General features: G+C 31.8%; 3 protein-coding genes across 5 annotated transcripts; 1 reads left to right on the top strand and 2 right to left on the bottom strand.

Annotated features, from left to right (window-relative positions):
* Positions 1-371: 371 nt before the first annotated feature.
* On the bottom strand, positions 372-9,554 carry LOC124453043 (APOBEC1 complementation factor-like). The gene is given in 11 exon segments (XM_047003739.1): positions 372-2,590; positions 2,765-2,842; positions 2,986-3,205; positions 3,371-3,454; positions 3,671-3,830; positions 3,926-4,136; positions 6,071-6,239; positions 7,320-7,532; positions 7,821-8,131; positions 9,333-9,409; positions 9,411-9,554. Coding segments are annotated over 11 exon segments (1,854 nt in total). The 5' UTR covers positions 9,527-9,554; the 3' UTR covers positions 372-2,375.
* Positions 9,555-11,880: 2,326 nt separating this feature from the next.
* LOC124453041 lies at positions 11,881-14,473 on the bottom strand. Of its 2 annotated transcripts, XM_047003736.1 has the most exons (4): positions 13,673-14,473; positions 13,354-13,605; positions 12,904-13,284; positions 11,881-12,776 (listed from the first exon to the last, which is right to left on the bottom strand). In XM_047003736.1, the coding sequence occupies exons 1-4, from the start codon at positions 14,261-14,263 to the stop codon at positions 12,069-12,071; spliced, it is 1,932 nt and encodes a 643-aa protein (XP_046859692.1). In that variant the 5' UTR covers positions 14,264-14,473; the 3' UTR covers positions 11,881-12,068. The 2 variants fall into 2 exon arrangements, with proteins under 2 accessions (XP_046859692.1, XP_046859693.1); XM_047003737.1 differs by lacking the exon at positions 11,881-12,776 and having other exon boundaries at positions 13,153-13,279.
* Positions 13,560-25,327, top strand: LOC124453040 (sodium/glucose cotransporter 5-like). Of its 2 annotated transcripts, XM_047003734.1 has the most exons (17): positions 13,560-13,625; positions 13,990-14,064; positions 17,447-17,516; positions 20,685-20,776; positions 20,846-21,034; positions 21,172-21,231; positions 21,307-21,411; positions 21,820-21,925; positions 22,012-22,092; positions 22,293-22,540; positions 22,733-22,950; positions 23,033-23,177; positions 23,359-23,446; positions 23,853-23,978; positions 24,101-24,223; positions 24,347-24,508; positions 24,765-25,327. In XM_047003734.1, exons 4-17 carry the CDS (start codon positions 20,699-20,701, stop codon positions 25,085-25,087), a joined length of 2,052 nt encoding a protein of 683 aa, XP_046859690.1. In that variant the 5' UTR covers positions 13,560-13,625; positions 13,990-14,064; positions 17,447-17,516; positions 20,685-20,698; the 3' UTR covers positions 25,088-25,327. The 2 variants fall into 2 exon arrangements, with proteins under 2 accessions (XP_046859690.1, XP_046859691.1); XM_047003735.1 differs by lacking the exons at positions 13,560-13,625; positions 13,990-14,064 and adding an exon at positions 16,431-16,447.

Raw genomic sequence — 25,327 nt, 5'->3', positions numbered from 1 at the left:
AAAGTGAGTAATAAGTGTACAATGTTGTTCGAAACACGTAGCAGTATTAAAATGCCAGTGAGTTCGGTATAGTGATAAAACAGTACCTCAAAATAAGACATTACAATGATTGCATTTGAATGATGTGATGCAATGCACTGATAAAGATTATTGTCAATACATTACATTCAGTTAGACCACTTGCATCAGTTCAAAGCAGTGGTTTATTGGCTAAACAGTCTTTTTATTTCATGTAAATGTTTGATTATATCATCTCCATATAACCATATTACTTGTGTTGAGACCAGTACAAAAAAACGAAGTTAATAAATGAAAACACAGAAATATTTTGTGAAAAACTGCAAGTAATAAAAAAGGCAACACAATGTGTCTATAGTTTTCTTTTCACTTTACTAAAGAGTATTGACATTTAATAGTAAGATTCACTGCTTTAGCAAAACATAGAGGAATATACAATAAAGACAAGCTTTGACTAAGTATTCATTGCATCTATAAACTTGGAGAATAAAGTAATTCTAGAGTTTAGTCAATTTACAAAATGTAAATTCCAATGTAAAACCAAAGCTCACTTTCTCTAATTTGGCAGCACTATTTCACAGCCCTTTTTTTGATTGTCATTCATGGTCTAGCTACCTCAGAAACTGTGTTGAAGTTATTTTAAGGGCGATTACATTGGATTTACATATTTATTTGATATTGTTAATATGATGTTCAAATATGTACGGGACCTAGATCTTGAACAACCATGAATTCTTTGGCAAATCATCTCATTACAACATATATTGAGTGATGACAATATACAGCTTGACTATAATTTAAATCGTCTGGGGTTATTATTGGTTCATTAGATCTTTTCAATAAATATCACAAGACTTGACATCCTGCTTCCCTGCCAGCTAGAATGTAATTATTGGCTAATCATGGTCAGTTTCCCAAGAAACTTTAAATCAGGCGTAAGCTTATTGCTTCAAGAGTTTCAAGTAATGAACAATATGAACAATGATCATGATGGCAAATAGTTGATTATTGTAGATAATATATTGATCTTTTTCTTATGTATAAATGATAAACTTTTTGTCTAAATACATAAATTCTTTTTCATGCCAACTTAAATATAAGTTGATATCTTTGACCATGTCATTTTGCTCATTTTTGAAGTCCTTGTGAATTCATTAGTTGAAATGAGAATTGATTAAAAACATATTCTCGTGGGCCCTGCCCATGTAATAGAAGACAATTGACTATTGTGAAATCTTATCCTATTCATACTTTATACATTTTCACAGCTGTAAAATGTCTTTCATTACTAATTGAATAGTCAATTGTCTTTGATTTGTTTGAACTAACAACATATATTTACAATAACTATATAAGTAAATAAATGACTAAATATTACAGCTAAGCAAAACATGGAAATATAGCTTTAAAGTAAATATATAAAACAGCTTTGTACACGTTACGAAAGATACGACACAAATTAAGAGTAAATCAAACAGTGAATTTTTATTGCAGCAAATGCTTTGTGTTGACTCAAAGTTTTTGATTTATGTCTAAACATTTGCTGCATGCATGCCTAAAATTAAATGAAATTAACAGGTGCATTTGCTCCTGGAGAGCATTTGAAATGCAAACGTATTTACTATTTCTGATTAATCAAAATTCTGCCATTTGACCATAGAGTTCTCTTTGAGTTCTCCTTGAAATCTTTCATTGTCAATTTTTTAGTGTACTGCATTAGTCTAGCTTTATACTTTTTTAAATCATTTGTCATATGTAATTTTTACTTATGGATATTACTTAAGTATTGACGGATGGATGAATGGATGATCATTTTTTTGTTTTTCATGTTGATTGATGTAGCTCAAAAACTCTATGGTCAGTAATTTTATTGAACATTTGATTTTATTTTATTAAGATTGTCTTCATTCAGGACAACGTGGAATGGTGGAAGTCTTTTTAAGGTGAGAAATATAAATATTCTTGTGGTGTTTAATACAACTGTTTTTCACTTTATTTCATCGCATTTGCGTGATAATATTCATCGAAACATTGTGATGGAATCTTTATGAGGTAATTTGATTTCTAAAAAACAATTTATGATGTAACCTTGGTTCATCATTAAATATTCAAATGTTGATTTTTTCTACGAAACATATTTGCGAATTTTGGAAATGATTAACGACAAGCACATTTGATTTGAAGCATGTAGTAGGTTGAGATTTTTTTATACATGTGAAAATTTCATTGTAGTTAACATCACAATGCTTTGACATTATCTGCATTAACTTTTTTAGTGAAAAAACATGAAGTATTTTTTGATAAAATAATGAAAAGTATAGAATGAGGACTTTTGCTTACGATGATAGCGTCGTCTCTTAATATTGAGCGTACATTCCTGTACTATATTGCTGAGGATCACCATATCCTTCAAAGCTCCCATATACTCCACTCTGATCTTGACCACCTGGCCATGTTCCTGTGACCTTAGTTAGGATTGTTTGTGGCACTGGTGATGTTGGACTAGCGAGTGGCATAAAACTGGGATACGCCGTCGAATCAACTGTGCGGCCATTTGTGACTGCATATGTTACTAATAGGAAGAAAAATAAGCATTTATATTATTATTTTCTTCTGTGATGTTAAGAACAAGTCATATTCGACAATTTTTTGGTTATGTATATTTTTTTCCTTAAAATGTATTATTTTTTGTACATTCTATCGACGATCTTGTATGTTCACAAAAGTCTTTTGCGGACATGTTTACCTGGTCCAACAGCTCTAGTGACGTAGGGGGATGTTGTAGATACAACTGCGGCCACCGTTGTCACTGGTGATTCCGGGCCTAAAATTTATCATACAACACGTTTGTAAATTGTTTAACGTCGTGATGTTGTAAGTCTAGATCCTATTACATCCAATAAGCGCGATGTAAGAACGTTGTTCTGCTCAATGACACTTTACTTTACATATCATCCATTTTCTTACCTTCAAATGAAATTCCTAGTTGTTGTAAGACATATTCAGCTGCATAAACTTTTGCTTCCTCTACACTCCGACAAAGTTTTTGAGGCTGATAAAGAGTCGGTAATGCTGGGATGTTGACTTTATACAAGAAAAGTTGCATATCAGCGTTCGATGCCTGAGTACTGTGTAGAGTATACACAGGACTTCCCCAATTGTTCTTAACGCAAACTTCGTCCAGTAGCTGAAATGTGCACAAAGTAATAATTAATTTTTTAATTGTAACTCATTTGGAAACATCTCTCTGTTCATTCATGATATTTAGTAATTACCAATTGATTGCTACAGGTTAACCTTCAATCACGGTTTTCTTTAATTTTATAGTTAATGATTAAGACAAATATAATACCTGAGTTGATGTTTTCTGTGGTTTTAATGTTATTGGATTAGTTGGCGTTAATTCCATCCCAGGGATTATATCAAACAGTTGATCCTGAAACACAAGTACTGATTTGTTTATTTTTTGTTTTCATAAGATGATTTCATTGGCTTAACTTGTAGTTGTAGGTGATGATCAATACGAGCATTTTATATCTTTATGATCTTGTGTTTATTTCTTTATTTTTTCATTGTGAGAGTTTTTTATATCATGGATTAATCATCCAGGATTATGTATAAATGTAATATTTGTAAACATTAACTGTTGTACCTCAGATGTTCTCTTCTTTCCATATTCATCGTATCCATTTGTTGGAACATAAAATGGTCGTACTCCACTGTGATATCCTGGGAACACGTAGTTCTTAGTTCCTGCAGCTCTGCTTCCAGCTGCTGTTCTTCCTCGACCACGTGGTCTAATTATTTGTGGGCTAGAACGAAAGTCAATAAGAAATCTCCGTTACCATGCATGAACATTTTCGTGTAATTAGTAACAATATATTTATATAATTGGACATTTTATTACCTTGACATGGGTGTTGCAAAGGGATACAACGGTTGATTGATAGTATAAGGATATGAGGGACCAGTGTAGGGTATAATATAATCATTGGGAGAGGGATATGTGTAAGATGAAGCGACCATCATAGCTTTACTCAATGCTCTTTGTTGACGTTGCTCTTTATCCACAGGTTTCGCTAAAGTTACTTCAACATCACTGCCGTCAATCTGTTGATCTAATACGTCACAATCAAAATGTAAGTTTATTTAAACTACATACGTTATTCACTGTAAATTATTGCTCATTTTACTTAGAATCATTCAATGAAGCACTGTCGTTTTGTTATAAACATCAAGCACAACCGTAACGATCTAATGTTTATCTTCGTGTGTCTATTTTTATAATTTAAGTGAAATTTAGTCTGTGGTCGAATAATGTTTTAAGATTATCGCAAAAAATATCCGAGACACTTATCATATAATTCGATAAACTCTTTTTGAGAATAATCTTTTATTTATAGTCTTTCCGATTTAATGATGCCTACTTTAACAAAAACAATTTTGGTTTTGTAATCTTTATGCGGTTTTTTAACTTTGATGTTGTTGTGGCCTGATCCTAACCCAAACATAAATCCTTTCAGTTTTGTGAGCCCACAGATCAATCCATAACATGAAATATTTACCCAATGTTTACATACAGAACTCGTTCAAACTACTAACATAATTTAAACATTAATTGTGTGATAATTTGTGGAGCTCTAACATCTTTATGAGTAATATTATTCATGATTTTCGAAGCTTAATTAAAATTAAATAATTCGTGTAACCATACTTTACGTAGAATTTGTACGATAAATGGCATCAGCCCTAAGCTTCTTAAACTTTTTTTCATAACTGCTGTGTGCAAGCAGTGAGTGGGTTTATGATAAGAGGTTTAACTTTAGCAAAGCTCATTATTAGATGTGAGATAAAAGTCAAAAGTCTATTTTCACATTTAATGTGGTTGAGATACTCGTGAGTTACGTTAGTATGTTTGATGTATTTGTTTTCCATAAACGTTGAAATGCCGTTTTGCCTATTATATATTATACGTACAGTAAAAGCACTATTCGTTATTTTTTAATTGACAATTGAAAGAAATTTATATTTTTGAGCTTTTGAATTACAATTCGTTTTCATAGTTTCTCTATCTTGACGTCTTTTTCGAAATCTATGATTTTCACAATTTTAAATTTGTGTGCTTTGAAATGTACGTTGTAGTGACTCCTTTACTATTGTAAAGATTTACTCTTGTTTTAAGAAAACAACCAACATAAAATAGGTCAAGGTTAGAAATTTTATAATGGAATGTCTTGTTTTGACGTGATGTTTCTTGTCTGGACTTGTTCATTTGCTTTCTCTAGTCTCGTGTTCTTTTAGAGGTCAAATAGTTCAATTACGAAATATTCTCCATATATAGCAACATGGCTACTCGTAAATTTAAGTCATTAAAGACATAAAACATCAGTTTTTATTATCATAATTTTGATGTAATATTATTTAATTATGATGGTTTCAATTCAATAATCTTTCCTTCTGTATTCAACGACACTACGTTCTTTTTAAATTTTTTATTTGCCATCAATTTTATAAAACGTTTTCTTTATACGATACTTTTTGTCAATCATTATTAAATGAATCAGTCATTTTCTTATACTTCCTTTGTATGTTAGGTATAAACACGCTTTAATGCATCTCCATTTCGTGTTTAAACAAAATTTCGTGATCAAGCATATATTAATGTATATATTTTAGTGAGCCGTATTTTGCTATATGTCTCGCCTTTTTAAGTATTGTCAATTTCCTCTAGGGAAATGCAGTCTTAGTTGTATCATTAAGAAGGTCTATAGTTTTAGGGTATACAAAACAGAGACCACCCATTCTCAAATATATACACATAATGGTGCATACGTAAACGATACTTAAAAGGTTGATGTACACAATTTATGTTTTAGGCAATGGTGTTTGTATTATTTTCCAACTAATTAGTTTATATTGTTGGCTTCCGTACCATATTTTTTATTCTTTAATTATAAACGTATTTTACCCATCATTTACTATTAAAGTGAGTTTTTTTTGTACTCAAATGTGACGATGTTTGTTTCTTAGCCAGTAGTTGTAAATAATTTACCTTTCATTGCATTAATGGCAGTTCTAGCTTCTTCTCTTGTCTTGAAATGTACAAAACAGTAATCTCTAAGTTTCTTTACACGTTCAACCTCGCCATATTGCGAAAATAATCTTTCAATAGTCTCTTCTGTCGTACTCAGTAATAAATTTCGAACATACAACACCTTTACCTAAAAATATATAGTCAAAGAAAGATAATTTTCCTCCCTTTAACTGTTTTTTAATTAAAATTAGATGGATTGCATAAATGTGTTATTTCTTCTATAAATACGGGGTTAACAATAGTCTCATTAATCGTCTCATACTGTACGTTGTCTACATTGTTTGTATCAATGATTTTAAGAAAACAACAATAGAAAAAATTCTTATTGCGGAACTATTTCTTTCTTTCGCACAAATATAATTTTAATTTTTTGGTAAGAAAAGAATGGATTACCCATAAAACGAGTATAGAGACATAACTGAAGGTCAGTTATCAATATCTACATGTTTTTACTTATCTCATAATAAATGGTACAATGTGCAAATCATGCATGTGTTGTATTTATTAGTCTTTAATTATGTCCTCACATCCATGAAGCGATATATTTATTAAAATTGATTATTTTATAAAGAAATAAATGTTTTCTATAAAGATCGTGCTAGTTTCCGCCAATTTCAATGATTTGTTATTTTAATAAAAGGTCGACAGTTTAGACTTTACTTAAACTCACGAGATTGCTAAATAAATCACAGCATGTTTGGGCAGAGTTTGTTAACGGATGCAATGATTTCCTCGAACATTGAAAATAATTCATGGTGTAAAAACCGACAATGAACTCTTATAATTCAGTAATTTCACTTTCAGTTCTGTTGAGGACATCGCGTCATCAAAATGTTTAATATATGATGGTCAGGTTACATCGTTAATCTCATTAATTTATCCTTGAAGTCTCTCATGTATTGAACTTAAACATATTTTCTCTCAAGAGTATGACAATATCAATGAAGAAATAATGAAGTTAATCTTATTGTAGTCACTGTGTTCTCACTGTGATAAAACCATCAGATCATTACTTATGCCCCATTTTTGTATATTTCGACCATGTATTTGTTTAAAATACCTTCTAACTAATCTAATCATTTCAATTTTCTAAATCTACTGACATATAGTCTTATACTGGTTCATTCACTATCCCTATGACTTCATTTACTATCCCTATGAGTTCATTCTCTATCCTTATATGTTTATTCTCTATCTTTGTGTGTACCTGTGACATGATGTCTTCATCCACTTCTGTCTCAGGCTCAGCCCAGTCCACTGCAATCTGATGGCCCCACAATTGTACTCTTCCCGTCATCAGTTTTCTCCTTGCCATTGCAGCTGCTCGATGAGTCTCGTATTCTACAAAGGCAAAGCCTCGATTTTTTGTTTTGTCTGAAGCCGATGGATACACTATAACGTCTGTCACGTTTTCTGTCACCTTTAAATAAAACAATTATGGCTAAGTTTTGTAATAACACAACTTGCAATACAAATGCGACCATTGCTAATTCTTGCATTCTTTGTTTGTGTCATATCATCGTGTATCATGCACCATTTTAAATTTTAGATTTACGGTTTAAGTTTTTGTCGGTGATTTCAAAATCGTATTTCCGTAGATCGTGTGTGTATTTTGATAAAGTTCAAAAGATCATCCTTATTCTTGTTTACAAGTGAAATCATATATCTTTAAGAAATCATAGAGATGTGGAGTAATCAACTTGCTCACCTTGGAGATTTCTTCAAAAATCTCTTGTTTTTTCACTTTCTTCGGTATTCCTCCAACAAATAATCGACAGTTGTCAACACTAGAGCAAACACCCAACATTTTTCCTTTTCTTATTTCGTAGTTATTTAGTTTCTTAATGCATTCCTGTGCATCTTTCTTCTGTGTAAACACAACAAAGGCGTAACCACGATTTCTACCATCAAAATCCATCATAAGTCGAATTTCATAGATCTTGCCAATCGTCTCAAAGACTGGCACTAGCTCATCCTCGTACACATCTCGAGGAATTTTTCCGACAAATACCTCACAACCTGTCAAATAAACCAAACTATAAGCGTTTGAAACATAAGGATTTTCTTTGCCAAATTTAATCTCTAGTCCGTACTATATCATATATTATCGCTAGGTAAATTTAAGCTCTGAACATTAGCATAATGGTTTGGTGAATGTAAAAGATTGTTTACGTAAATTCATTTCCTTATACCTTTTAATTTGGTTAAATTTGTCTGGTATAAGTCTAATAATTTCCAGATCATAGGCACAAAGTGAATAAAATGGTGCACACTTGATATAATAAAGAGTGCACATTGAACTATTCTTGAAATATCTTATTTGTTAATATCCTACACAATGAGCTCCTAAGGTGTCTTGTAGATAGTAATAAATTTACGTTTCTAGGTGTAAACTATACGTTTCTTAAAATAATATTTGAAAAGACATTTTCTCGAGATAGAATGGTGAGGGAGTTCGTAAACCTCGCCTATGTAAGTTTTTCAATGTTCATTATACGATTTTCCTCCGTTTCCTTGTAGCTATAATATTCATTTTTCCACAGCTTTTTACTTATTTTGCCCGTTTTGATGTTAATTGTAAATATCAGCACGTTATGAAGAATGAAAATGCTTAATATAAGTGAGACAAGATAATGTTTCGTAAGTTGAATAACTTTGGATCGGTACAATTTGCGATGAAACTCATGTACACTCATATGACTATCTGGTGACGACGGCACGCTTGAATATTCTTCTTATTTTATCCTCTTTAGATTTATCTCTTTTACATGCAACTTTACATGGTGTTTACGTTTTTTCCCATACTTTAGAATTAATTAATTGATTGGACACAATGAGGTATGTTTCAGGTTTTTACACACACATGAATCGATACAAAATTACTAATCCTTAGCTAATAAAATTATCATATTTCATCAACTTTCATGGAGAAAATTCCTTCCGCTATTTGAGTTTACTCGAACAATTTTGCTTCATCATCACAAAACTGGAGTTCTTATTAACAATGTTTTGCCCTAGAATACATGATAAACCCTTAAATTTAGTCCCATAATGCTTGTATTAGCAAATCGTTAAAGAAGAAAAAACAGTGATTAAACAAAGAAGATTGTCATATTTTACATGAATAATGTGCAAAGATATTCCATTTGAATTGAAAGTGTAATGCTATACAATGTATTATAAAACTGTATGCTTTCAAACAACATGTTATTCGTCATACCTCGTGGTGGTATCTCGCCCGTCCAGTTTGGTGGTGGACCAAAACGCCGTTGTCCATTTGATTGTTGAATAGCAACCTGTTCTTTTCATCAAAGCACGCAAAGCGCTCTCATTATGTGCCCCTGTTACACCATCTTCACTTGGTGTAGGTGATGCGGCCATCTTGTTCGATGTTTCACTTTGAGTAACAGTCATTGTCTTATGGTTGTCGTGTGACAGCAGATTTAGGCAATATTGATATACGAGACAAAGATTTATACCATTGCAATCTTTGTTTACATCACATGATTCACATCTCAAGTTACTATCCAAATATTTTCTCATAATCTTATCAATAAGTGTTGCTCAAGTACATCCTCTATTCTGATTCTAACTTCACTAAGTAAAGAATAATTGTATATGTATTGTGGGAAATTATTTAATGTATCGATTGCAGAAATTTGCTATTGTTGAAACGTACGAAAGCATAATTTATTTTAACTGTTTGATGTAAGTTGGTTTTTTTTTATATATTAACTGTTTGATGGAAAAAAATTTTAAATATTAGAGACGATCTCGCAATGTTATTAACATCTAGCAGTACTCTACGAAGATTTATAAATTTTAGATTTATTAAAAACATTGATATTCCCTGCAGCATTCTTTTAAATGAGTGACAGTAATAGAGTGTTTTTGAATACAGACATTATGTTTAAATTGCTTAAAAACTTACTTTTATTTGCAACTTACTTTTATCGTATAGTATGAGTGTAACAGGTGCAACCGCAGAAAGTTACATTGTTTGTAATCGTTTTTATTTGTATGATTATTTTTTGTGTCTTTTTTACCAAATTAGTATGTATTATAATGCATCTTGCCGTAGAAATTATTCGCTATTCCTGTTATTATTTCTCTTATTTTAAACTTCCGTTAAGTACTATTATGGGCTGTTCCGTGTTTAAATTAATTTAATATCTCCTATTATATCCTATAATAACGCCCTTTATAGTCTCTTAATTCTCTGCCAAATCATCACTTTGTAAGTGCTGCTTTTTTGGGTGTGTTTAAAAAACTCAACCATAGTCTAATGGTTGAAAAGTTTAATTAATTAACTAATTGTTGATTGCTTATCGTGATTCTAATTGTGTAAGATGCAGGCCCTACCCACATTTTGGTTATTGTTCGTAACTGACCTTATCCATTTGATCTTTTGTTGACTGTTGTCATCTTATAGTTTCAACACTAAGCTATAGAAAACAAACGTGTCTGATCTTGTTTTATAAATCACTTCCCAATTTATTGCGACTAAAACAGATTAAAACATAAATTTCGTGCATGCATTGATTGATGATCTAAGGTAGAACGTATTCGGAGAAAAGATCTACATAGAAATACTTGAATACATCTCACGAGAAACATTTTCGAAGATTGGTTGAAATTGCTTGAAGAATATATCAAATAGTTCAATTTTGTTTGGATCCTAAGTTAAAGGCTTGTATATGATATTGCATGTTGAGTGATTTCTGTAAATCTTCTTCAGTTTGACGAACTCAGCATTTTTCAAGTTAAATAACGCGTAGACTGAAGTTCGTCAATTCCTATCATTATTAAAGAATGTATGTATCACTTTAGTTGAAAATAGGCCTGTACTTTATAGTTTATAGTCATTAGTCTTTATATTTTGCAATTTACTTATTTCATTCACATGTAATTTATTCTTAAGTATTTTCTAAGTAATGAGGAGTTGTCACATTCGATGAGTGTTTGAGAGTACAAAAGCGTATGTTTATTATTGTTTTTTTTTTCATCTTCATAAATTCCTGCAGTCTATTATTCAAATATATATTACATATATTTATAACAATTCTTTTTGAAATTTTTATATTTCCGTCAATATCATACGTTAAATACGTAAAAATTGTGATCACTTTAACTAATCATTGTCATTTAAAATATAAATACTTATTTAGCCGCTCAATTTTGCGATTAAAAGCCATTTTAAATTTCCTCAGGCCAAAAATCTATAGTGCTTAGGAATGATTTCCATTTTAGAATATTTTTTTCATTTTTTGATACATCCCATAGTAAGCCTTACGTTGCCGACATAAATATTTTTGCTGAAGTTTTTTTTTAAAAAGACATGCGAAGATTATTTTGAAAACTTACCTAGGCTAGAGTCATTCATTATTTATGTTTAAGTAGTTTCTCTTCTTTCCCAATTTTTACCTCAATGTCATTTTTTCACGAGGTCAGTCCTCCTTGCATTTTCTTGTTACGTCACTGTGTTCATAGTTGTGTATGGTATGGTTGGGTAGATTGTACTTTGTGATCTTATATGGTGTGGAGAACTATGCTGTTTAAATCATGTACTCGTTTTTCTGCAGCGTTTGAAACGTGCCGTCAACAAATTATTTTGTTTTAAGTGTTAATGGATAGGATCATTGTATGAATAAATAAAACGTTGTACTATAGAGAGTTTTTTCAGTAAAATGTCTTTAAAAACTGTTGACATTGCTCAATATTAATTATAATTACTCGTAATTCGTAAATAGTATACCTTTTAGTCCAGGTTTGTTGTATATTTTTATTCATTTTAATTGTGGTGTAGCTACCTGCGGAGAGTAAAAAAATAAGACACGGCATTTACTTTCTAAAAAAGCGTCAAAACCAGTGATGGAATGAGAAAAAAAAGTTAACTTAACGTTTAATTTACTCTAATATAAAATGTAACGAAAATCACTAAAAAATAAAAAGTAAATCACAGACTTTCTTTATGATAATCGTTTTCCTCTGTCAAATCTATAGCTTTTTGCTCGTCTGAAGTCCAGTTATATAATAAGTTCTTTCCCAGAGCTTTACTACAATTGATTGTTTTATCAAATAAATTAAGAGTTTGTAACGAGTTCTGGATACCCAAGCTTGATTTAATGAGTAGTTTTTCATCATTTTTTTCCATATGAGAAAGAGATTGAGAAACAGAAGATGAAAGTTTGCAACATATACAGTCATTATCCTCTGTTTCAGCGATTTCTCCACCACTGCATAAAAAACATTGAAGACCTCTGTGTAAAGATTTAAACATTTCATTCTGTATTAAATTAACATCTTTAAACTTCCATTTTCTGTTCGACTTGTTGTCTTCACGAAATTGACTCACAAGGTAATTAGCCCATTGAGAGAGAAATTTCTCTTCATTTTCATCTAACTGTACAGACGTGTCTTCTAATGGTGTCATGTCAGTGTCTTCATGAATTGATATTTCAGTATCATTGTGTCTTTTGAATGGCTGGTAATTCTGGTAAAATAAGTCACCAGCATTTGACAGTTGAATGATGGAGAGGTATTTCTTGTGTGCAACACAAGTGAAGCCCAGTAGAGGGTTATTCAGTCTTTCATTTACTAGCAACAAACTGCATATTTTATCGTGGTAATCCACCATTTCCGGCCATTCACTGTACGAGGAAACCTTGAAATAAAGTTGCAACTGAGTTTAATGAACTTGTCGCTACTTATTTACTAGCACTTGACTGATGCAGTCTTTATTAAATATTAAAAAAAAATTTGGCTATTTTGAATTGTTTGGTCAATTGTACCTTCCAAGGACTATGTGTTACTTGCGGTGGAAGAACAGCTGGTGAATCACCCATCAATTCAACATGAATTTTGTCACACCTTTTACCATAACAATATTGGAAACAATGTATTTCATGGTTATCATATGATCCCAAAAACACCAAAACTTCATCAGAATTGAGAGATTTTTCTATTTTAATGTATTTACTCGGATATTCAAGTGAATATGTCCACTTCAACATAGGATGCTGAACAAAACGTGTGTCAAGGATTGCAAGAGATTGGTCGGTAGCTATAGCATAATGAAATGGGTTGTAATGGTTACGTTGTATGGCCGTAAACTTGCTGTTAGGGAAAAAATGTGTTGAAGGTAAGCTCATGATGTTTTGGGTTCTTCTATCCTAAAATAATGGAACAAGTGGATATGTCACAGTATAAGGGAATGGAAATTTATCACAAGAATATCTTACCCTGAAATCAATTAGTTTAATGTTGCTTTCATTGCCTTGTACAACTTGTCTTGGGTGACCACCATATTCACAAATACAACATTTTGCATTGGAAACTGTTGTGGGAGAATATTTTTCAATTATCTTGTCACCATTCCAGAGATACAAATTTCCTGTTTCCATGGTAATTGCAACTTCACCAGGGATGTAAGGACTGACTATAACAGAACATGGCTGACTTGGACACTTGACATTTCCAAGAAATTGTGGTATCTTCAGGGAAATACAAACAGGTAGATTTTTCTGTTCGATATCAAATGTATACAATATTAATTCTTACCTGAGTTTTGTTTGAATAATCGACTAGAAATAACCAGCATGTTGTATCTGTTCTTACAGCAACATGTCCATGAAAACTGTTGGCAATGTTAATTTCATGGATTGTTTCAGGCAGAATGACAAATTCTGATGTCTTTGACAAGTTTTGTGAAGCAATGCCAACAGAATTCATGGCCAAACTACTGAAGTGCAATTCATTCATTGTATTTCCCCAGGGATGAACCAGTAAAATATCATCATCTAACTTTGTATGAGATAAACAATTCCCAAAAGACGTTCTGTTGTCAGCAATTTTTGTTGATTTTGATTCATGTTTAGATGGTAAACAAGATGGTTTGGATTTTGTTGATGAAGAACGAGTGTCAATTGCGTTGAACTCTGGAAGATTCAAAGGTAAAGTGGGCTTGTTGGAAATAAAATCTAATAGTTCATCTTTAGAGCCATATTTTTGCCGTGAATATTTAACTGTTCGGTCACTTTTATACACATGAACAAATCCTGTACGACCATAATCCACTAAAAATTGTCTTGAGTCTTCAGACGGACTGTACGGAAAGTTGAAAGATGGAAAGTTCAGTTTAGATTTATACATCACATATCTTGATTAGCTGATACTGATGCATTAAAATTGATCCACCCTACGAAGACTTTCGCGCATCAATTTGTGGGATAAATTCATTTTTCATATATTTTTTTACGCCCAAAGATGTTTTTTGTTCACTTACTTTGTAAAACGACCGAGAAATTAACTCACAAAACTGCACATGTAGTGAATTCTAGCTAGCGATGTATTGTTTACAAAAATAAATTATCTTGCTTTCACTCGCCACAGTCCCCGCTCGTTTCTTTTCGTTGATTTCAACGACTAGGTGGGTTATATCGGTTATATTGTCTTTGATATGACCATGTTTCGCCTTATCCCAGTGTTTTTAAATTTTTGAAAAATAATTTCATCGTGCTTTGCTGGATTTTATTGTTTCATAAAAATCATAAAACAGATCTACAATTTGAACATGACGAAGTTCATAACGAATCGTGGAAAGTTTTGAAATCATGTACAGTAACTAATGTATTCTAAATCTCATTTATATTCAAATTTAAAATGTCCATCATAAAGAACGTCACTTAAAAGCACTTATTAGTCTAACTTTTCATACACGTCCTAATTTTCCAATGATTTTAGTACTCACGCTCTAAAACGAAGCCTCATTATAGGTAAATTTTGAGTGAAACTTGAATAGCATTACCTCCCTTAAAGTGCACGCAAAATTACACTTTGTAATTAAGGCGAAAAGTGAAATTATGAAAGTTATAATTGCTAGGATTATTCCTGTTCATGGAAGTTGATATGCAACATAAACCTTAAATTAACTGTGGACACATTAAAATACCACATAGAGAAAAAAGTTCTGAACTATTTAATGATTAAATAAATACTTCTCCATAATTGGTCAAATGCAGTCAAATTTAGAAATTTTAAACATTGTTGTTCTTCGGTCAGGTCGTGTACACAATGGTAAAATATTAGATAATCGTCGCACAGTTTGAACGTGGTGATGTGCCCTGCTATATTAATGTGGTAATAGCTTTTATTTATGTCACCAATAATTTACAACATCAGGTAGGAAGTCGCTCAAAGTCGTGCAGAAAACATCCTAGAAAGAATGTTTGACACATGAAAAATAATGTTTTCGTCTCTTTCAATAACACAAAGTTACAAACGTTCTTAAACAATTATTGCAGCAACAGCTGTGTTTTATAACTTCAAACAGAAGCCGAAATCGTTCCATAAAGGAATTAGATCATTTTCCGGCTAATGAGACAGAATTAGATCATAATATACATGTTGATGTATAACGTTCAAGTAATGCAGCAGTTTCTAACCATGCTACATTTTAGGTGATATAAAAATCAATTTATTTATACAGATAACAGCAGTAATATCCATGGTTTTTAAATGACAAGAAATACTGCATTATTGATCTTTTGTTTTCTAAATACACAAATAAAAGTAGAAATAGTAAAAGGAAGCATGATTATGCAGTCATAAAATCAGTTTCTTCTTTTTAGGATTTTGGTTTCGCAGACTTGTGGTATACACATGTTTTGATTTCTTTTCTGTTCTTTTGTGTGGATTTCTGTTCTGTGCCATAATTTATGATAGCTAATCCAAGTTATTGGATTTCTTCATTCATTTCATATTCAGATTTGGTATCAATTTAGATTTTTTTTGTGCCCCTATTTATTCTAATTTTGTTTTATCATGGTATATACATTTTGTTAATATCACGAACATGCTTAAATTTGTTTAATAATGTTGCCCGTTAACTTATCTTTAATCAAAGAATGATTTAGCTAATGTTTATAATTTTCAGTTTATAAATAAATAGAAAAACATGGATATTTCAAGTGTGTTATTGAATACCTTAAGAATGATAAAGACTTTTTCCTGTTCGTTTATTGGCATTATTACAAGATTTAACGAAATGTCGTTCAAGGTTATCGTCTTTTTTGAACTTCACTTATAAAGGAGTTAATTTTCAATATCATTTTGTCAATTAAGTCCATTTGACTATTATTTTATTTTTTTCATGTCTTTTATTTTTTCCAGGTATATAGCTACTTCGATCAATTCTCTGTTTAAAACGTATTTTCATCCAACATTCATCCAACACGTAGATCTTATACATCTATATAATTGAGTCATTTTTGTGATTTGACTTTTAGACCTCCTGCAAATCTGAATGGAGTTGATAAAATTGCCTCTTTGTATTAAGTATGTGTAACAGTTATTATCTACCACGATCTTTACTATTGCTAGGTCGACGTTTTCATTTTGCACGTGAAACTGTCGTATAAGTAGTAAGTTGCGTTGTTCAAAAGCAATGAATGAATGCCGGTGAAAATTTAATTAATGTTTCAACCAATGAACCTTGGTTGTACTTGTTTGTACTTGGTCGTGCTGTCAATTGTCATTTGAAGAATATAATTATCTCAAGTACTATACCATGTCATATTACCATGTGAAATGGTGAATTCTCAATCCAAACTTTAACAATGATTGCGTTTTATTGTGCATGTGTTTTTTTTTTGCCACTGTGCTATTGAAGCTGTCACTCGTTCACAACTTCCTGGCTTTCCTGTTGTTTCTCAGCGATATATGTAAACGTTTAGATCAAAGTACAACCATTCAAATTAAAATACTTTAGCTAGTCATAGCTAATCTTTGATGGGGTTATGGTTTCTTCTTCATGCATGGTTTGCAATATTTTTTGCGATTATTTAAGTGTGTATTATAGAAATTTTGAAACACAAATTAACACATATCTCTACATCATGTCTCCTCGTTGCTTTATCATTCTCAACTCTCACACAATAAGTTAACTTTTTCCGTTGTTGTGAAAAGATATATCCCAATGGTTTCTTTGAATTTTTCCAGAAAAAACTTCTTCGAAATTTTCGAAAGTTTCACTTATTACTTATCTTTATTGCCCTTTTAAACCCTAACATTTATGACAATGTCTTCAACGAACGTTAATAAAACATTTTGAAATAAGTAGAGAGGGGGTAAGGTAACAGTTCATTACCTGTATATAATAGGATTGATTTCGTCTGAAGGGCAAACGAGGTTGCTTGCCGATTTCTCACGGAAAATTTGATGAGAATTACTATTTAAACAAACGTCATTTTGCTGTTATTCGACACCTTTCCTTTCTAGTTAATGATTCATTTTATATTCTCAACGAATATTTATATTGCTTGCGTCTTTGTTTAGTGTACATACGCGATCACGCCTTCTGAAAAGACACAAGGAAAACGATATATTTTGAAGTCTCAAGATAAAGGTAAGAAAATATCACTTTTTATGGCAAATCATTCAGACAGTTTGATAATTAATTTAACCGTGTCCTTGTGTATTGCAAACTTCAGCGACACGCCATTGTAACGGCTGGCTTGAGTGAAAGTTATGAAGTTATTAACAAAAAAATTTTCTCAATATCTGTTATGAAACTAAATTATATTTTCATTTATCAAATAAACTTACTGTTTAGTACGACATTTGATTAATAAGACTTGTTATATAGACTACTTCATAAACATGCCGTTAATGAAAGTAACTCAATGTGTTTTTATTTTATCTCTGTTTTCAATACTCTCGTGATTATGTATAGAAATTCTTATTTTTCCATGAAAAGAAATGATATTTCAGTTATCTCAGAAACTAATTCATTGCATGGTGATAAGCAAGAATGATAAGAATGTTCTAACAAATGTGGGGTGAATCATCACTTTTCTCGATGTCTTGAGCCTTTGCCACGTCGCTTTATATAGAACTAACAATATTTTTTCTACATGCTATCCAATAACTTCGTATTTCGTAAAAAAGTTTTGTTGCGTGAACGACGTTTTCATTAAAAAATATTTTGTCTGAAAACTTTCTTGATTCAAAGATTACAACTATTTATTCAAGTGAGCATTTTTTGTGTACTAAGACTAACTCCTATAGTTATTGATTTCGATATCGTGATCATTTTGTAAAGAAATAACGCTTTTAATTTAACGTATGGTGTTCTCAACCGTTGAAACTAAAATAAAGTACCATGAAGTAGTGGACAGCACGAACTAACTTAGGGAGACCGTAGACAACATGAACTTTGTGCTTTGGCTGTAACATAACGGCATGATATTTGAGATGGAAATTTTATCGGTAAATTTAACTAGAACCATGAATTAGCTTGTGAAGGATTGTTAAAGTTCATCGATCAATTTATCCTGAAACAGAAAGAGTAAATTGCTTTTTATTTTCGTATTTGCTTAGTATTTGTACAAATTATGGCGTGTGTACCGGTATATCCCATATCCTACAAGCTGCGCATCAAAAAAAGATACGTTTATCTGCGTCTTTTATTTATACGTAGGAATAAATTACTCCATGGGTGTTTTTGGTTTCTGAGAATGATAGATTTCAATATGGAGTTTTCACTGAAACCGAATTTAACCGAATATTTATAAATAATGCGTTGTGTGACAGAAGTGGCAGCAGGCGTTTCAGTGGGTTGGTCCCAATGCTGGCAAACCTCGTGATGTTTCACTTCACCATGGAGATCGTCACGTCACACATATTGAAATTTATATAAGCATGACAGAAAACATGCTTAGGTTTGATTGAAGCCAAAAATTTAGCTGTCTGGATATGTAATTACATAGCAAAATTTAATCCAAGTGCATATTAATTTATATTAATTATTTCACTCGTCATTTATCTCTACAACTGAAGTTCATTGTGGATATGACCTAATAATTATAGCTAAGGATATTTGATGACTGTTTGATGCAGAAAAACTTCTTTAATTCCTGTTATTCATTATCACGACTCGTGTTTTAATTTTTTTTTATTTGCTTTATTTTGGGGCTGATAAAAGTTCTGTGGTATGTACTTAGCTACCTGATGAGTGGACACAATAGTGTTGCAATCAGAGTTTATTCACGAAGTTATTATTTGCATCATATTTCAATTGCGCGGTAACAGACCACTGAAATATGAAACTATAATACTATGTAAATTTTTGCGTTGAAAAATGATTGTTAAAACGCTTTGAAAGCAGCGGCATAAAAACTGACAAAAATTTTTTTTTATATATTTTACTAGCTCTAGTGTGCTGTCGAGGTTATTTTGCTTTCTTTAATAGAAACCCTAGATGAACAAGCTGTACGTCCAGCAAAAACACAGTTAAAGAACTGAAAACTGTGTAACATTTATTTATTGTAAGACTCTATGGTATTGCCTACTTTTAACAAATATATCCAGACATTCATATTTTTCATAAGATAAAGGCAAAGATTGAGCATGATTTTTTATTTTGACTGGGGAAATCGAGAGCATTTCCCGGAAGATCAAAATTTGTGTCACTTTTCAAAACATCAAATGTCAATAACGCCAATCTATATCGTTGAGTTCTGCTACTATATAAAACATATAGTTTATCATCGCCAGCATTTATGAACTTATTGTTTTTTTAAATCATGTTCCATTTCATTCTATTCTTAAAAAGGTTAGCTCTTTGCCCTTCATTTCCCTTTCAACATATTGCGTGTCATAATGATATTGTTTTTCTATGAAACCCACATATTTCATATCGACGTGTTGAAAAATGACCTGTTTTAAAATGACATACAGCGTGAACTTGTAACGTCATTATACATCAACTCTACGTTTTTTGATTGTTCTAGATTCGATGTTTTTAACCATATGTTTATTGCATTTACCTCACCATGCCTAGAACATAAATATCTATGACTAATTTTTTAATGAGATAATTGATTATGACTATTGGTCGAAGTTCATTCTGGCTTCGTCTTAATGAAACACTGGTTACCAGTCCATTGTTTTGTTTACTTTAACCTAAAGCGAGTGGAAATTATTGCGTTCTTTCATTTTAAACTAATAGAAAGTCATAGTTAAAATTAAGTCGCAGTTTAATTGAAATGATGAATTTTGACGCGCAAATCTTGCAACGACAACCTATATTGAGTATTTGAGTATTTGTGAACGATAAATTTCCAATTTAAATGGCATTGTTTATGTTTTGGTTTAAGAAGATTCTCATTTGCAATCTAAATGATCGTTATTCCGTTAAAAGTTGTTCGACAATCACAAAAAAATGGGTTTTTTAATTCTTATAGTTTATTAGAACATATAGCATTGTCAAAATAATTTTGAACTGTAATTTTCACTTATAATTTGTTATAATTATTGCAAGTTAAGCCACAACGTAACTTTTGTCTTTCATTTGAAATCAAATGAACAACAAGAAAAAGACTACGTACTAGTTTATTGTAAAAACCAATTTTACCATGTTTAGATATTATTTTAAACCACGTAAGATCTTCTCTTTTTTGTTTTGCTTTAATAGAAACTGTCATGTTTTTTAGCACGATGATTTGCCGAATTATTTTAACGAGCTGCATGCAAACTTTCAGGTTTTTTGTATCTCTTTTTTGTCATTTTTTAGAGTGTGAAGATAAAATGGCGAGTTCGTTTTCTTGGGAAGATTGGCTTGTTGTTGGTTTATTTTTTGTTATCACAGTGTCTCTCGGACTTTTAGTAAGCATCTTTTTATCGTTTTCTCAATAAAACACCTTCAAATCCTATCCATAATGTTTACATGTATAGGTTAAGTTGCGTAAGCGCAGGAGCAATAAAGAGGAGACATCTGAGGAATTTTTTCTTGCTGGTCGTAACCTTTCATGGTGGATGGTTGGTGGCAGTCTATTTGCCAGTAATATGGGTGGAACGCATTTTGTTGGTATTGCTGGTGATGGTGCTGCAACTGGTATAGCAGTCGTTGCTTATGAATGGCAGGTTATATAATTTGATACTTTTATGTTTTTGGTGATTTGCTATGAGTTGATTTTTCACTATAACTGTGTCTGGACAAATATTCATTTTACCGAAAAATGTTCATAGTTTTTCATGTCCGAATTGATTTTGTGTTTTAGGCTTCGTGGATCTTACTGCTGTTAGGATATGTTTTTGTTCCTATTTACCTGAAAGGAGGGGTATATTCACCTACTGTATTTATACCTTTGCTATTGTTGCAACGATTAGAAAAACTGTTTGTCTCTGTATTATAGGTTTATACAATGCCTGAGTATTTAAAGAACCGTTATAAGAGTACGGCTATTCAACAATTCATGACTATTATGGCGTTGATTAGTTACGTTTTTACGAAAATCTCGGTAAGTTTTATGTTTTATTACAATGTATAAAAAATGTTAGACAATTTAAAAACTGTCCAGAAAACTGTCATTTCATCAAAAGTTCCCAAAAACGTGTCAACATATATGTATTTTGGCATCATCCAGAAAACTATCATTTCATCAAAAGTTCTCAAAAACGTGTCAACATATATGTATTTTGGCATCATGTAATATTTTCATTTCGCAAGACGTTTAAATTGAGGCATTTACGAAGTGCTGTCCCGGTTTTTGATTGTCCCGATGTTTGTTTTACTTTTAGATAAACCTAACAATACCAAAATACGTAAACGTTGACACATTTTTAAAATTTTCATGAAATGACAATATTTTGGACATTTTTAAAATAATGATTGTGTTTTTGAATTAAGCAATTTATAAATTTTACAGGTTGACATTTATGCTGGCAGCTTGTACTTCAGAGAGGCTACAGGAACAAATATTTATATTTCAGCTGTTATCATTCTTGCAATTACAGCTCTCTACGTGATTCTAGGTGGATGATTTTAATTATATCATCCATATTTTACTAGAAGGATTTCTGTGTTTTGATTTTATATTATACTTGCTTTTGTTATGTAGGTGGTCTTGAGGCTGTAACATATACAGATGTTTTACAATGTGCAATCATGTTAATTGGTGCAATTGTGTTGACTGTTATTGGTAAAATTTGCGTTTTTCTTATTAGTTTAGTGACATTCTGCATCACTGAAATGTTATTGTTTTTCTAAATTTGTAATTTTTTTTACTTCAAACGAACATTAAGAAAAGTTTTTGTGTATATTACATTGTCACTGTTCGTAGTACAAGTTTTTGTAAATAACAATTTTGCGGTGAATTGTGATTTGTTTTATACTTTACAGGTTTTAATGAGATTGGTGGTATCGATAAGCTATGGGAAAAATTCCCTCAAGCTGTTGGTGCTCCATACATTGCTAACGACACGAATAACTCTGCAATTACCAATAATAGTTCTAACATGTCCAGTTGTTACGCTATGACTGGTTATTGGGCTAATATGTTTCGACCCATTGATGACCCTGATTATCCATGGTTAGGTATCTGGTTATCCTTACCTATCATTGGAATATGGTACTGGTGTACTGATCAGGTAACTCTGTTTGTGCATGTTTTTATTTCAGTCGCATAAACCAAGGATATCAACTGACACTTTGTTTTCGTTTTGAAATCGATTTATCATTCTTTTCTTTTATTAAATTCAAAAACAACCGTCTTTTATTAAGTTTCTTTCATTTCATAGTGTCTTCAAAATACTCATTTTCAACTCATTCTACTCATATAGGTCATAGTTCAACGAACTTTAGGATCAAAGTCATTAGCCCATGCGAAAGGTGGTACTATTTTAGCTGGCTTTCTTAAAGTGTTACCAATGTTTATAATGGTTATGCCAGGAATGATATCGCGAGTATTATATGCTGATATGATCGCTTGCCCGAATGCCGAAAGCTGTAAAATAGCATGTGATAACGAATTTGGATGCACCAACAGAGCATATCCCAAGTTCGTTCTTACATTATTTTTGAATATGCGAATATTTGCTTAGGATTACATTCAAACAAATTTCTAATAAATTTTTTTGTAGACTTGTTTTCGAGTTACTTCCAGTTGGTTTAACCGGTTTAATGACAGCAGTTATGGTTGCCGCAGTGATGTCATCATTGTCTTCTGTCTACAACAGTTGTAGTACAATATTCACCGTTGATGTTTGGAGCTATTTCAGACCTAAGGTGCATGATTGAATTTTACAATGCAGTTGCTATTTTTTATAACGTCTACTTCAACTTCATTTCAATGGTAATCGAAATTGTTTGTGGCCCATGACTTTTTAAATGTTTTGATAAAACTGCATAAACTTTGTTTATACGACTTTATATAGACTTGGTTTGAATCTTTTTCTTCTTTCTGCAGGCTGGAGATAAGGAAAAAGTTATAGTTGGTCGGATCGTTGTTCTTTCAATGATTGGTTTTGGTATTGTTTGGTTACCATTCATTGATAGTAAGTATTCGCCCAATTTATTGTAACTATTTAAATTCTTGGATGGATTTTTTAGAGGGGTGCTTCTATAGCTATGGTTAGAAGGGGTTCAGGGGATAATCAATTACACTACAGAATACCAATACACCAAACATTGAAGCAAAAGCCATTGTGAATGGTGTTTAATGGAGCACACTTAGGCTAAAATCTTACTTAAAAAAATATGACATGGTACGGCAACAAATACTCACCGAAATTTAACATCCACATACAAGCATAACCATTGTGAATCCATCTCCTTAAATTAGTCATTTCAATAATTTTGTTGATTCCTACAAAACATTGTTTTATTTACCCTCCATAATTACTTTGCGTATTGTAAAGCATATTTATGCAACAACAAATTTTAACCATTGTTGTTTTATAGGTGGAAGCGGCAGTCGACTTTTCAAATACATCCAAACTATTCAGGCACTACTAGGTTCACCAATCATGGCAGTATTTTTGATCGGAATATTATGGCCACGAGCTAACGGCTGGGGAGGTTTAGCAGGTAAAAGGTCTTGTGTTTGTGTTGCTTCTTTTTGATACTTCTGCCTCGCTTGATGATTTAATTGATGTTTTAAAATATTTATCAGAGTTTTCTTACATCCATTCTACATTTCTCTTTCAAAGGTTTGGTGTTTGGCACTGTCCTTGGCATTGCACGTTTTGCAACAGAATATGTTTTTCCACCTCCAAAATGTGGTGAAATTGATGATCGACCCGGTTTTGTTTCTCTGAATTTCATGTACTTTGGTAAGTTAATATTTTCTTAAGTATTGCCATTTACTGCACTAAAGGATAATTTTCCGTATGTTTGTTTTTTTAGAAGTGGATTTACGATACAATATCATCTCTGAGATATTTCCTTTCTTTTAGGTGTAATTTTGTTTGTTGGAACAGTTTTCGTTATTGTCGTCATAAGTCTTCTTACAGCCCCTATACCTGTGGAAGAAATTGCCGGTCTGACTTGGGCTACCATAAGAAAGCAGAAGAAGCAGAGAGAAGTAGAACCACAACTAAACCACGCAGCTGAAGACAGTAAGCAGGGATTTTGTTTTGTATTAACGCTGAATCTGTGATAGATAATCCTGCATTGATCTTTGTCTGTGTTAACGCTGAATCAAGGATAGACAGTTCTGAATTGATCTCTTGGAAGAATCTTAAAAAAACTTATGCAATATTTCGTTTAATTTGAAATGATGAATGTTGCCAATTTACGGTTGCTTGAGTAAATCAAAGTGAGTGAGAATGAAATGCTAATCATTTGGCAAATAAAAATATTTTTGCTTTTTAGTTGAATTGGGCAGTAATTATATTGTAAATGGCAGTATAAACAAAGTTGGAGGAGACAGTCGCGATAATAACAATGGAAAAATATGCAGTGGGGTAACTAACGGTCATACAACCAACGGCCACACCACCAACGGTCATGCAAATAATGGAATGGGCAATGTTCACGTGGGGAACATGAAGTTATCGGAGTTTCAAGTGGAAGCAACGGTAGAAATTGATGTGGATGACGTTCTTCTTGAGAGCAAAATTGAAAAGATATTGACAAACATTGGAACTGTGTCATTACTGGCGACATTAGCTTTTCTGTGGATATGGTACCGTTGAATAAATTGTACATATTGTGATCATTGGAGAATGTAGAACAAATGGGTTAATGGTGTATGTAACAAAGGTCTGTACTAGTCACACATTGCTTGTATGAGAGAGAAAATAGCAACGATGAAAGTGAGAATGACAAACGTATAACTACTTAAAGTAATGGTCTTGTCATTGCTGATACCATGTTTGTACTGCAATATTTGTTATATAAAATAATAATTGTGCAGCAATGCATACGTTTTTTTA

This window comes from Xenia sp. Carnegie-2017, unplaced genomic scaffold (assembly GCF_021976095.1).
Source record: "Xenia sp. Carnegie-2017 unplaced genomic scaffold, XeniaSp_v1 HiC_scaffold_25, whole genome shotgun sequence".
Lineage (NCBI taxonomy): Eukaryota > Metazoa > Cnidaria > Anthozoa > Malacalcyonacea > Xeniidae > Xenia > Xenia sp. Carnegie-2017.
Note: the sequence above shows the minus strand (reverse complement) of the source record. Positions and strands in the feature narration are given on the sequence as shown.

Bases quoted from the DNA above. Each gene is read 5' to 3' on its own strand.
- LOC124453041 (XM_047003736.1), bottom strand. From the start codon at position 14,263: ATGTATAAATCTAAACTGAACTTTCCATCTTTCAACTTTCCGTACAGT. The intron at 13,606-13,672 runs GTAAGAATTAAT...ATTTCCCTGAAG, and splicing joins ATTATTCAAACAAAACTCAG to ATACCACAATTTCTTGGAAA. The intron at 13,285-13,353 runs GTAAGATATTCT...CCATTATTTTAG, and splicing joins TTAAACTAATTGATTTCAGG to GATAGAAGAACCCAAAACAT.
- LOC124453040 (XM_047003734.1), top strand. From the start codon at position 20,699: ATGGCGAGTTCGTTTTCTTGGGAAGATTGGCTTGTTGTTGGTTTATTT. The intron at 22,541-22,732 runs GTAACTCTGTTT...CTACTCATATAG, and splicing joins GGTACTGGTGTACTGATCAG to GTCATAGTTCAACGAACTTT. The intron at 24,224-24,346 runs GTAAGTTAATAT...CCTTTCTTTTAG, and splicing joins TCTGAATTTCATGTACTTTG to GTGTAATTTTGTTTGTTGGA.